This window comes from Zingiber officinale, chromosome 5B (genome assembly GCF_018446385.1).
Source record: "Zingiber officinale cultivar Zhangliang chromosome 5B, Zo_v1.1, whole genome shotgun sequence".
NCBI lineage: Eukaryota > Viridiplantae > Streptophyta > Magnoliopsida > Zingiberales > Zingiberaceae > Zingiber > Zingiber officinale.
This window is the reverse complement of record NC_055995.1, coordinates 101417512-101431180: the sequence shown is the minus strand read 5'-3', so window position 1 is coordinate 101431180 and position 13669 is coordinate 101417512. Positions and strand designations below refer to the sequence as shown.

Genomic DNA, 13669 nt, shown 5'->3' with positions numbered 1-13669 from the left:
ATTAAGATTCCATCGGTAACTACCGACAGAATTCTATATCTATTGGTAATTATCAACAGAATTTTATATCATGTTGGTAATTACCGATGGAATCCTAATTCCGTAGGAAACCCAAAAAATTTTGCATTTTCCGATGGAAGTTAATTTTCATCGATAAAGAATAAATTTTGATTGAAAAATATTCCGTCAGTAAAGTAGGAAATTTTTATAGTATTTAGTCATACTCATTTGATATTGGATATCCATATCCATTAAAAGATTGGATGTCTTCTATACTAATAATTTTTCTCCTTTTTTCCTCACTATTATCATTAAACAAAAGTATATTAAAATTAACATTATATTAAAAAATATATATAATTAAAAAAAATAGATTCAACATCTATATAGTTTACTCCTAATATCAATGATTTTTTTTTTTAAAAAAAAAATATATATATATATATATATATATATATAAAATTTAATCAGGTATTTGAGTATGATATCGATAATCCTTTCATAGCCTCCTCTATTTAATCAGATATCACATCCTTCCTAAGGGTTGGAAGAAATTATTATTCTTAACTATATCCAGATGTTTTAAAAATATATTTGAAAATAAAAGTAATATACATTTTATTATTTTTAAAAATTACTACACTATAAATTTAAAGAATATCAAAAACATTATAAGATGATTGCTATAAACAACAAGAAATTAATTTCTCCCTAAGAAATAAAATCTTAATAAAATAATATAATAATTTTGGTATATCCTATGGAATCGTACATGCTACAATCTCTAGGTACTTAGATTTTTTTAAAAAAATATATACTCTGTAAGTATTTAAAATTTTTAATCATTAACACTATAACTCAAAAAGAAAACTGGAACTCTAAATAAAAAATCATATTGATTTAAATCCATTATAACTCAACTTTTCAATTTTAAAATTTTAAACTCTAAATATATATATAATATATCCTAAGTATTTAAAATTTTTAATTTTGAACACTATAATTCAAGAAGGATGTTTGAATCCTAAGAAAAAAAATCTTATTAACTCGAATTTATTATAACTCAGTTTTTAAATTTTTAAATTTTAAATCTTAAATCTTAAATATATATAATATACTTTTAAAAAATATTAAAAAAAAATAAAAAAACACTTTTTACTCGGTGTCTAGATTCAGGGTCCACAGTGTGGTACACTAGAGATGTACACTAGAGATATATAACTCGTTTCTAGTTTCTAGAAGAGTAAACGACGTAAGAAGCTTCTATTGGGACCATGTGTAAACGTATAGGCCCAAATTCGGCCCATTAGAAGCTTCCATCCCCGCGTTGCTTCTCCATCAAGCTGCATGCAGGTCTCGCCCCCAACAGCTGCCGCCCCACGACACTGCAAAATGGCAATCGAGCAAACGCGTACGATGACCCTATAAACACCCGTCTCTCTTCCCGTTCATCCTCGTCGCCTTTCAATCTTTTTCTTTCCTTCGCTAGACCTAACAGCAAGATTTCATCGGAGCCATGGGTTACTTCAGGGAAGCCACCGGCATCCCCGGCCCCAGCGGATTCGGATCCGCCTCCACCGCCGAGCAGGTCACCGACGGCATCGACGCCTCCCTCCTCACGGTCATCATCACCGGTACACCACTCTTCTTTGTTGCTCCAAATCTGCCCTAAATCCGGACCAATCGTTCCCAAAATCGATACCTAGCTTAGATCGATGCATGCTTACTGATTTTGTAGCTAAGATCTGAGTTGTTTCCTACCTCGTTTTGCAATCCAGGTGGTAGTAGCGGGATCGGAGCCGAGGCTGCAAGGGTGATGGCCCTCAGAGGAGCTCATATCATCATCGGCGCCAGGAACACCGAAGCTGCCAGTGAAGTAAAGCAGAGCATTCTACAGAGCACCCCATCTGCTAGAATCGACATCATACAGATAGAACTCAGTTCGCTCAAGTCCGTCCGAGCCTTCGCCGAGAAGTTTCTTGCCATGGATCTTCCTCTAAACATCTTGATGTAATTATACCATTGTTTCCTCGCACTAATTGTTCCATTCTTTGTCGCGGCCGAATCTTACGTCTCCTCTTCAACTTGTTGGCTTTCAGAAACAATGCCGGCGTCATGTACTGTCCGTTTCAACTTTCGGAGGATGGGATAGAGATGCAGTTTGCTACCAATCATGTCGGTGAGTATCTTCTTCACCATCTCAAAACGACTTCATTTAGTAATCGTAAACGAGCAATTCTTTTTAAGATTTCCACATGTTCGTTTTCCATATGATCTTGCAATGTGGTTTCGTTTTGATTTCAGGTCATTTTCTGCTGACCAAACTTCTGCTTGACAAAATGAAAAGCACAGCAGAGAGGACAGGAATTGAAAGCCGTATTGTGAATCTGTCATCCGAAGCTCACATGACAACATATAGAACAGGAATAAGATTCGACAAACTCAACGACAAAGACTTGTGAGTCGTTAGGAGCACTATGCATTGCTGAACATTTCAAAAAAGATTTAGTTAATTAACTGATTGAGAAATATATTTGCAACCCTTTTTCAGTTACAATGACAAATTGGCATATGGACAGTCCAAATTGGCCAACATATTGCACGCCAACGAGCTAGCTAGGCGCCTGAAGGTACTGCTATACTGTCCGGTGCAAACTGATGCCTCCGCATCAATTTGTCCTACTACTGGTTATTAACAAATTTATAACATATTCATGGTAAATCAACAGGAAGAAGGGGTGCTAAATGTCACAGCAAATTCACTTCATCCTGGTCTGATCAGGACAAACTTGGCAAGGCACTCTACTGCCTTCGTCGGTATGCTCCTAAAACCAATGAATTCATGTAGTCAAAGCTTTAAAACTTACACTCATGCCTTCCTTTTGCTTGAAGGTGCTTTGCAAACTGCAACTTGCGTCTTATGGAAGACCATACCTCAGGTTTGTCGATGCAACATTCACCAATTATTGAACTCACTAATGCTTTCTACTTTCTACTAAATGCTTCAATATTTTGTCGGATCCTAGTTCATATCTATTTTCAACTATCGTTAGAGGAATAAAATCCAATGATTAAGCATCAAGATTCTCCTTTTGATAATTACAGGGAGCTGCAACTTCATGCTATGTCGCATTGCATCCAAACATTAAGGGCGTGAGTGGAAAGTACTTCGCTGATTGCAATGAGTCGAAGACAACTTCTAACGGTAGAGATGAATTATTGGGAAGAAGACTTTGGGATTTCAGCGAAAATCTAGTTAAATCAGCTTAGAAAAAATTAAAAGGTTATAATATGTCTGTATTATGAGTCTTGATAGACTCTATTATCTGTTTATGTTGTTAGTGTACAATGTCTCTTGACTTCGTATTATTGTGTTCCATATATATTGCTATTCAGTTTCATCTTTCATCAATTAGTATATCGTGTCTTTTAGTTTATATAAGTCTATTGATAAGTTTATGTATAAATTAATACCAAAGATAAGATTTTCGTCGCAAATTTGACAATGAAAATGGATTTGTCGGCAAATGTGGGATGCTGAAATTTGGTGACGAATAATAATTTCATCGCTAAATCTGCAACGAATAATAATTTTGTCGTCAAATTTACAACGAGTATAAATTCGTCGCTAATCTTCTAATTCACTAATTCCAAGATGAATCAGTGGATTCATCCTAGAATTTGATTCATTTGGACGAAAGAAGATTCGTGATCTTTATTTTATAGTTAGCATTACCATACCTCCTCTTGAATTGTGATTTTATTTTATAGTTGTTACTACGTAATGACACCCTTTATGACATTAATATTCTCCTTCTATAATGGTCGCTAACCACCACTATTACTTTTCAATAGTCATCAAAAACCTTCGCCCATAATGATCATTATCAATTATTTTTATTGCCCCTAAACTAAACCAAACCTACGTTTCTCTTACTATTCGATCGAACCCTAGTGATTAGAGTAGGATTTCAACTCACGGTGAACATTTGATCGAGGGATCGATCGACCAAACAAGGAGGTTCAGTCAATCAAACAATCGACAAATAGCAGGTTGATCGAACCAAAAAAGCAAGGAAGGATCGGAGGATCGGTCGACCGAACGGTGGGATCAGTCGACCGAATGAAGACTTTATCTGAAGCGGTAGCACTTGAACAGGAAACTGGGTTGATTCAGAAGGATCAGTCGACCGATCAGGGAGGATCGGTCGACCGATAATAGTCGAGTCATGAACAGTGATCCTGAAATCAGTTGATCGGATCAAGTTCAACTTGGTTATAAAAAGAGGATTCGACCAGCAGTTGAGAACACCTTCTACAACTTCATTCTTACGCATTGCTCCGAAAAGCTCTTGTCGATGCTCAAACATTGATTCAACAATAATGTCTAAGATACTACTCCAAGTTGTTGGTATAATCATTTTATTTATTGTACTTTCAATTACATACATTTGTAATCATTTGAAGCTTTAGTGGATTGCTTAATGAAAGTACTTAATGAGTGTGGGCCTCAGAGTAGAAGTCGTCACAGACTTCGAACTAAGTAGAAAACTAAAGTGTTAGCGATTTCTTTTCTTTACTTTACTTTCCGTTGCATTTACTCAAAGTGTTTTAATGAAAAATGTTAAACAAAAATCAAAAGCACGATTCACCCCCTCTAGTGTTTTTCGATCCTTTATAGTGGGGCCGCTCTAAATCAGTGCAACCACTATTCAAGTAAGTTTTTTCTGTGATATTTTTTGAGCTTTTTGGAGTCGATTGGAATCAGTGCTATCACCCCTTCTGATCAATTTTTTTTTGAGTTTTAAGTTTCTTAAAGTTGGTGCAACACCAGTTCATTACTTTTCATACCACACTACTAATCCAAGATCAAGTCTTGGAACAAGTTTCCCTCATTTCATTGTGTGTGAGATTTTGAGTAGTCCATCAAGAAGGCTATAGTACTGCACACCCATCCCTCTTCTCCGGCGAGGATTTTGGATACTGAAAAGGTCGGATGGAGTACCACCTCATGACGCTAGTGCAGATGTGGATCATCATTCAAACCGGATTCACATTCCCCACTGAAGACGGAGTACTCATCTCTTGCAACAAGTGGGACGCACCAACAAGGAAAAAGATCAAGGCTAATGCCAAGTCAACTCAGACACTTTAATGTGGTCTGACTAAAGAAAAGCTGAACCGAGTCGGTCCGTTCACAGGTGCAAAGGACATGTGGGAAAAACTAATCGAATTGCACGAGAGGACCTCCAATACAAAGGTAAATAAACACAACTTAATTTTAAATAAATTATATAATATTAAAATGTAAGATGGTGAATCGCCGAGCCAATTACACACTCGGATCCAAGACTTGCACAACAGTCTCCACGCAATCGGCCAAAAGGTGGAGAACCATGACATTATAAGGTACGCATTAAACGCTTTTCCGAGTAATACTTTGTTGGTGCAAGGTGCACCAGAATCAAACCTGAGTTTTGATGTTGTCAAAGGTTCAAGTTAAGTCTTGTTATGATCTGATGATTTGGCTAAGTGTGCAGACTATTTACTCAATCAAGAAAGTCCTAGTCATGACCAGACAATAGAGTCCAAACAGGTCTAGAGGACCTAATGTTTGGCAGGTAGGTTGAGGTAAATAACTGGAGGAGCGACAGTGAGGTCGGGTTCCTGAAGGGAACAACCTAAGGTCGTTGATCCAACTGAAGAAACCGGGAAGGTTTCCAAGTTGAGATCAAGACAATCCTAACTGTTATACTCATGCATATTACTATTCATGTATTAAAGTGCTAACTTTGTTTTGCAGGAATATTATTGTTATATTGAACTAACTTTGTGTTGCAGAATCATATGACCCTTTGGACTTCAAATGGTCATAACTTTTGACTCAGAACTCAGAATCAGGCTCTGTCAGCGGCCACGCGACCAGCACTCAGAAACCTTCAAATTACCAAGGGTTCGGTCGACTGAACAGGAGGTTCAGTCAACCGATCAAGGCATTTTATCAGTCGACCGAAAAAAGGTTCGGTCGACCGAATAGGCAAATTTGGCAAAACAGTTTAGGCTCGCAAACATGGTATCACAGCATGATCGGTCGACCGAAAATGAGGTTCGATCGACCGAACCAATAAAAGCATTAATGGAGCATTAAGTGTGAATCTCGACGAGAAGGGAAATTCACTGTTCGGTCGACCGAACAAGGTTATCGGTCGACCGAACCATTAAAGATCAGTTAATGCTCGAAGATCAGATCTCAGTGAATCTCAGCACAAAAGGAGGGGAGCGGGTTCGGTCGACCGAACCCATGGATCGGTCGACCGAACGTTGACAGTTCTTATAAAAGGGAGCTTGAGGTCCAGAGCTCAGGTACACGGTTCTGCTTCAAAGGTCATCTCTGTGCAAGCTTCTGCTACTGCTCTACGACTTGCAAGCTGCTCCATTCAGAAGTGCCGACCTAGCTTCATCTTCAAATCCTTGTCAGTATACTTTATTTTGTAATAAGCTTGCATTGTACTTAAATTGTTACAAGATAGTAGGGTGTTACTATCTTGCATATTGTACGCACTGCTTCTTTCTGAAGATTTCGGAAAGAAGGGTTATAGTGTTTGCCCATCGGCGCGGTCAAGGACCGTGGGCCTTCGAGTAGGAGTCGAGCTAGGCTCCGAATGAAGTAAACAACTTTGTCCCCTTTCTTATTTTCCGCTGCACGACTTTGATTTTAAAAGGTTAAAGAAAAGTTTTTAAACGCGCGATATTCACCCCCCCTCTATCGCTCCAAACGATCTATCAATTGGTATCAGAGCCTGGTAGCTCTGAAATTACTTAACCATTTTTCGAGCAACTTTAAAAACTTTTTCTTTTGCTTTAAAAGTGTTTTATTTAATTCTTAAGTTTTTTTTCTTTCTTTATCTCGCACTGCTTATCCCAAGACAAAAGTCTTGGAAATTCTTTTTGTTTCTCAATTTTTGGTGCAAGAAGAAATGGTGCAATCCGAGGGATATTCGACCGTGCGTCCTCCGCTATTCGATGGAAGCGATTTCTCATACTGGAAAAAGAGGATGGAAGTTTTTCTCAAAACAGACATTGATCAATGGCTTATTATCCGATGCGGCTACACATCACCAGTCAACAATCCAGAGGAATGGACAGAAGAAATAAAGAAGAAAGTACAAATTGATTCAAGGGCACTCAACACTTTACAATGTGGATTATCAAAAGAAGAATTCAAACGAGTCGGCCCCTTTGACAATGCAAAAGATTTGTGGGATAAGTTAAGTAAACTACATGAAGGGGCAAATGATACAAAGGTAATAAAGCGTGATCTTTTATTAAATTCATTACTAAATATTAAAATGCAAGATGGTGAGTCGGCAAGCCAACTACACATGAGGATTAAAGACATCCTAAATGGACTGCATATCATTGGCCATCAACTTGAGAATCGTGATATCATCAGGTATACACTTAACTCATTCCCTCGAAACTCCTTATGGGCATCTATTATAGATGCCTATAAAGTTGCGAAGGATCTTTCCATTATTAAATTAGACGAACTATTTTGTGAATTAACATTACATGAGCAGACTAACTTGAGTCAAGCCAAGAAAGGGTTAGCTTTGTATACAGGGCCAAACAAGGAAGCTAAGCCTCGAACAAAACCAGAACCAAAGCACTTGAGTCATATAGCATTTATGGCAAAGACTGAAGAGTCCGAATCCGAGTCTGAAGATGAGTATGAGTCAGAGTCTGATGACGAGTCTGAGATAAGCCATGGATTTGCATCAGTTTCAAAAGGACACGATAAGGTAACTTTTAATTCGAAGTCTGAAATGTTGAAAGTAATTAAATGCTTGTTTAAAAAATTAACAAAATCTGAAAAACAAAATAACTTGCTACTTAAGGAAATAGACCACCTTAAGGAACAAGTTAACTTGAGTAACTCGACTAATCAAGTTCAAGTTGGAACTTTGACTTAAGTTATAAAACTTGAGGAAGAAAATTCCAACTTGAAAAGACTAGTCGAGCAACTCAAGGAAATGTTGGAAAAGTTCGAACTGGGATCCAAGTGTCTAAATATGGTACTTGGATCGCAACGAGCCGTGTACAACAAATCAGGACTTGGCTACAACCCTAAACAAGCAAACAAATCATATTTGTCTTTAATTAGTCAAAAAGTTAGAAGTCAAGTCCAAGCATGGGTTCAAACAAAACACTTAACCAAACCAATTAAATCAAACCACTACTTGGTCCCTAAGAGTCAAATCCATTACTTAGATAGACCTTATCTAAGCTATGACTCAGGGGGAGCAATTAGAAAAATAATCCAACCAACTTGATTAAACAAAACTCAATACTTAGGACTAGGTTCATTTCTGCTTAGAACGGTTAGAAGAAAAAAGTTTACCAAACCCTAACAACATAGCACCGGAATGGATTGGGATGATAGTACGTCAAGGAAATTTTGTCGAAGGCATGTCTAGGCTGAATATGGAATTCTACCTGGTGCACTAGACTTAGTGGATCTGACCGAAGCTACCCCAGTCAAACATGAGCTAGTTAGACCAAAATTTAGTATTAAGTTTTTTGGGCGGGAACAGTTTGGAAAGCCTTCAGCAAGTGGTCTAATGATATCTAAGTAGGTCGTATGCCTCGCCACTGAACTGAAAGCTTATCCTTATGAAGCCTGCTTGATTAACCCAAAGCTAAATTTGAATCTAACATGGGTTCAATAACCTTTTTCAATTAATTATCAAACTTAATTAAAATTATTATAAAACTTAATTAAAAACTTAATTAAAATTATTTTAAAACTTAATTTAAAATCTTAATTAAAATTATTTTAAACTTAATTAAAATTATTTTAAAATTAATTAAAATTATTTTTAAACTTAATTAAAATTATTTTCAAACTTAATTAAAATTATTTTAAAACTTAATTAAAAATATTTTCAAACTTAATTAAAATTATTTTCAACTTAATTAAAATTATTTTAAAACTTAATTAAAATGATTTTAAAACTTATTTAAAATTATTAAAAAACTTAATTAAAATTATTTTAAAACTTATTAAAATTAATTAAATTATTTAAAAACTTAATTAAAATGATTAATTATTTTAAACTTAATTTAAAATTATTAAAAAAATTAATTAAAATTAGTTTTAAACATAATTAAAATTATTTTCAAATTAATTAAAATTATTTTAAAACTTAATTTAAAATTATTTTAAACTTAATTAAAATTAATTTTCAACTTAATTAAAATTACTTTTAAACTTAATTAAAATTTATTTTAAAATTATTTAAAATTATTTCAAACTTAATTAAATTTTTTTTAATCTTAATTGAAAACTTAATTAAAATTATTTTAAAACTTAATTAAATTTCTTAAAAACTTAATTAATTTATTTTAAAACTTAATTAATTTTTAAAAATAAACCTTTGTTAAAACTTAATTAAAACTAAAATTAAATTAACACTCAATTAAACTCAAACTTAATTTTTGAAATTATAATTAAAACCTAAAATCGTAAACTTAAAGGAAAACTAAATCCACTCTAAATTCATAACTAAATCAATTAATTAAACTTGAAATCACAAATTAATTAATTAATTTTCTTTAACAATTAATCTTGAAATTTCTAAACTAAAACATAAATTAATAAATAAATTTAATAATAATAATAATAATAAACTTAAAATAATTAAAACTTAACTTAATTTTAATTTATACAATAAATTATAAATTAAATAAATCAATAAATTTTTAATCTCAAACCTAATTTATTTTAATTTAATTAAAATAATAATTAAATCATTAATTAATTTGAAGTTAATTAAATTAACTTTACAAATCTAATTAACACAAAATTCAAAATAATCGAAATTTAATTCTCGACTTAATCAATTAATTTATAAATTATCTAATTTAATATGCAAATTAATTCACGTTTAAATAATCTTAATCTAATCTAATTAAAAATCAACATTAATTAATTTTAATCAATTAATTATTAAGTTACTTTAATTAATCTAAAATTGATTAACAACTTAAACTAATCACCGTATTTTATTAATTTAAATTTAATCCTAAATTAATTAAACTTAATCATTTCAAAACTAACCTTAATTAAGTTTAACTTAAATAATTAACTAAATTACTCCAAAACGTTGGTCTAATATATATTTTTCATATCTCGCTTGGACTTTAGATTATTTAATTAAGGGGGGAGCATCAACATCATTTCAAAACCAATCTTTCCTAGAATTTTTCAAAATTCATATTTTCAAAACTTATTTCTTTTAGACTTATGGATTTCAAAATTCTCTTTCCAAAATATTTCAAAAATTATATACTTATTTTCCTAAAAAAGTATAAATATTCTTGATTAAAAATATTTTTTGCTTCAAAATTTCTTCTTCAAAATTTGACTTAGATTTTAAAAAAAATCTAAAGACTAATTTAAAAACTTAGTTCACTATTTCTCTTACAAATTTTTCTAAACTTCCAAAGTTTTTCTTAGATAATTTTTCAAAAATACATTTTCAAATAGTTTTAACTTAATAATTCAAATCTTAGATATTTTATTAATTTTTATAAAAAAAAACAAAAAACAAAAAACCTTTTTAGCTATTATTTTCAATCGAATAACTTCTAACTTATACTTAGAGAACCTTGATTTCAAAAATTTTCAAATGAGTTTTCTAACTCAAACTTAGTTTTTCTCTTAAACTACTTCAAACATGTTGTTTGGTATTACCCCTATTTTTGATGTGTGTCAAAGGGGGAGAGATAGTAAATTTAAGGGGGAGTTATTGAACTCAGGGGGAGAGTTAAATGTTTGTTTACTTAACTCTGCATATTTTAAACTTAACTGTGAACCTTGGTTGCCAAACATCAAAAATGGGGAGATTGTTGGTGCAAGGTGCACCAGAATCAAACCTGAGTTTTGATGTTGTCAAAGGTTCAAGTTAAGTCTTGTTATGATCTGATGATTTGGCTAAGTGTGCAGGCTATTTACTCAATCAAGAAAGTCCTAGTCATGATTAGACAATAAAGTCCAAACAGCTCTGGAGGACCTAATGTTTGGCAGGTAGGTTGAGGTAAATAACTGGAGGAGCGACAGTGAGGTCGGGTTCCTGAAGGGAATAACCTAAGGTCGTTGATCCAACTGAAGAAATCGGGAAGGTTTCCAAGTTGAGATCAAGACAGTCCTAACTGTTATACTCATGCATATTACTATTCATGTATTATAGTGCTAACTTTGTTTTGCAAGAATATTATTGTTATATCGAACTAACTTTGTGTTGCAGAATCATATGATCCTTTGGACTTCAAATGGTCATAACTTTTGACTCAGAACTCATAATCAGGCTATGTCAGCGGCCACGCGGCCAGCACTCAGAAACCTTCAAATTACCAAGGGTTCGGTCGACTGAACAGGAGGTTCAGTCGACCGATCAAGGCATTTTATCAGTCGACCGAAAAAAGGTTCGGTCGACCGAATAGGCAAATTTGGCAAAACAGTTCAAGCTCGCAAACATGGTATCACAGCATGATCGGTCGACCGAAAATGAGGTTCGGTCGACCAAACCAATAAAAGTATTAATGGAGCATTAAGTGCGAATCTCGACGAGAAGGGAAATTCACTGTTCGGTCGACCGAACAAGGTTATCGGTCGACCGAACCATTAAAGATCAGTTAATGCTCTAAGATCAGATCTCAGCGAATCTCAGCACAAAAGGAGGGGGAGCGGGTTCGGTCGACCGAACCCATGGATCGGTCGACCGAACGTCGACAGTTCTTATAAAAGGGAGCTTGAGGTCCAGAGCTCAGGTACACGGTTCTGCTTCAAAGGTCATCTCTGTGCAAGCTTCTGCTACTGCTCTACGACTTGCAAGCTGCTCCATTCAGAAGTGTCGACCTAGCTTCGTCTTCAAATCCTTGTCAGTATACTTTATTTTGTAATAAGCTTGCATTGTACTTAAATTGTTACAAGATAGTAGGGTGTTACTATCTTGCATATTGTACGCACTGCTTCTTTCTGAAGATTTTGGAAAGAAGGGTTATAGTGTTTGCCCATCGGCGCGGTCAAGGACCGTGGGCCTTCGAGTAGGAGTCGAGCTAGGCTCCGAACGAAGTAAACAACTTTGTCCCCTTTCTTATTTTCCGCTGCACGACTTTGATTTTAAAAGGTTAAAGAAAAGTTTTTAAACGTGCGATATTCACCCCCTCCCCCCTCTATCGCTCCAAACGATCTATCATACTTTATGGGCATCGATGGTAGACGCGTACAAAGATTCCAAGGATCTTTCATTAATTAGACTATATGAGCTATTTCTGAATTCGAATTACATGAACAAACTAATGTACTTTCAGCCGAAAAATGTATTGTCTTGGTTGTAGGTACAAGCAAGACGAAGGAATCAAAGAACAAGTTCCGAACCGAACTCGAGTTTGAAGGTGAATCGGATTCAGAAAATGACGATGAAATCACTACCGAGCTCTAAAAATTGTATAAGAAGAAGAAGGGGTTCACCAAACAAGAAATCAAGAAGGTGATCCAAATGAAGACGAAGCAATTGAGTCCAAATTCGAGCACGAATGCCAAGTTAGAAGTTACCTGTTATAGATGCAACAAGAAAGGACACATCAAGTCAAATTATCCAAATATGAAGGAAACCAAGAAGCAACAAAAAAATAAGGCACTACAAGCAACGTGGGATTAGTCTTCATCAAAAGACTCCAACGAAGAACACAAGAAAGCAAGCTTCCTCGCGCTTCTAGCCCAAGATCAAGCTGTCGAAACAAAGTCTGAGAATGAATCAGAAATCGAGTCCGAGCGAAACAACGGATCCATATCTGGTTCAGATGATTCTAACTCCATTGAAAGTTCATTGTTAGTTAGATTGCATAATTTGTTACTTGTATCTAAAAAATTAGTCAAGTCCAATATCTAGGTCAAGTCACTCCAAAAGGAGGTCAAAGTCCTTAAGGAGGAGACTAACCCAAGTCCTTTGAATCCATTAACTTGATAGACCTTATCAAGACTATAATCCAGGGGGAGCCAATAGAAAGACCATCTTTATTGTTAGATAGATTTGCTTGATTGCTTGATTTACTACTTTCCTCACTTCTTCCTAAATTAGGATGGTTAGCTAAGGGCTTAGACTTGATCAACACTTGACTAGTTAGACCAAAGATTTTTAGAAAGAAAGTTAAATATTCAATTTCTTTAAAAGGCTTATCTAGAAGCGGTCGTTGCTCCGATACCCAAGAAGGCCCCTATACCTCATCATAGCTTGAAAGCTGATTATTAGACCTTCTTCTACGACTTTTGTTCTTACTAGCTGACCCGAAAAGCTCTCGTCGACGCTCAAACGTTGCTCTGACAACAACGCCTAAGATACTACTCCAAGTTGTCAGTATAATTATTTTGTTTATTGTACTTTCAATTATATAAATTTGTAATAATTTGAAGTTTTAGTGGATAGCCCAACATAAGCACTCAACGAGTACAAGCCTTGGAGTATGAGTCATTATAGACTTCAAATCAAGTAAAACAATAAAGTGTTAGCGATTTCTTTTTCTTACTTTATTTTCCACTATGTTTACTCTGAGTATTTTAACAAAAAACGTGAAAAAGTCACAAGTGTTATTCACCCCCACCTCC

At 34.5% G+C, this 13669-nt stretch overlaps 1 protein-coding gene across 1 annotated transcript; it reads left to right on the top strand.

Annotated features, from left to right (window-relative positions):
- The first annotated feature begins 1397 nt into the window (after positions 1–1397).
- On the top strand, positions 1398–3412 carry LOC121985206 (short-chain dehydrogenase TIC 32 B, chloroplastic-like). The gene is made up of 8 exons (XM_042538511.1): positions 1398–1634; positions 1779–2010; positions 2100–2179; positions 2305–2458; positions 2552–2630; positions 2730–2817; positions 2893–2939; positions 3106–3412. The coding sequence occupies exons 1-8, from the start codon at positions 1517–1519 to the stop codon at positions 3268–3270; spliced, it is 963 nt and encodes a 320-aa protein (XP_042394445.1). The 5' UTR covers positions 1398–1516; the 3' UTR covers positions 3271–3412.
- The last annotated feature ends 10257 nt before the right edge of the window (positions 3413–13669 follow it).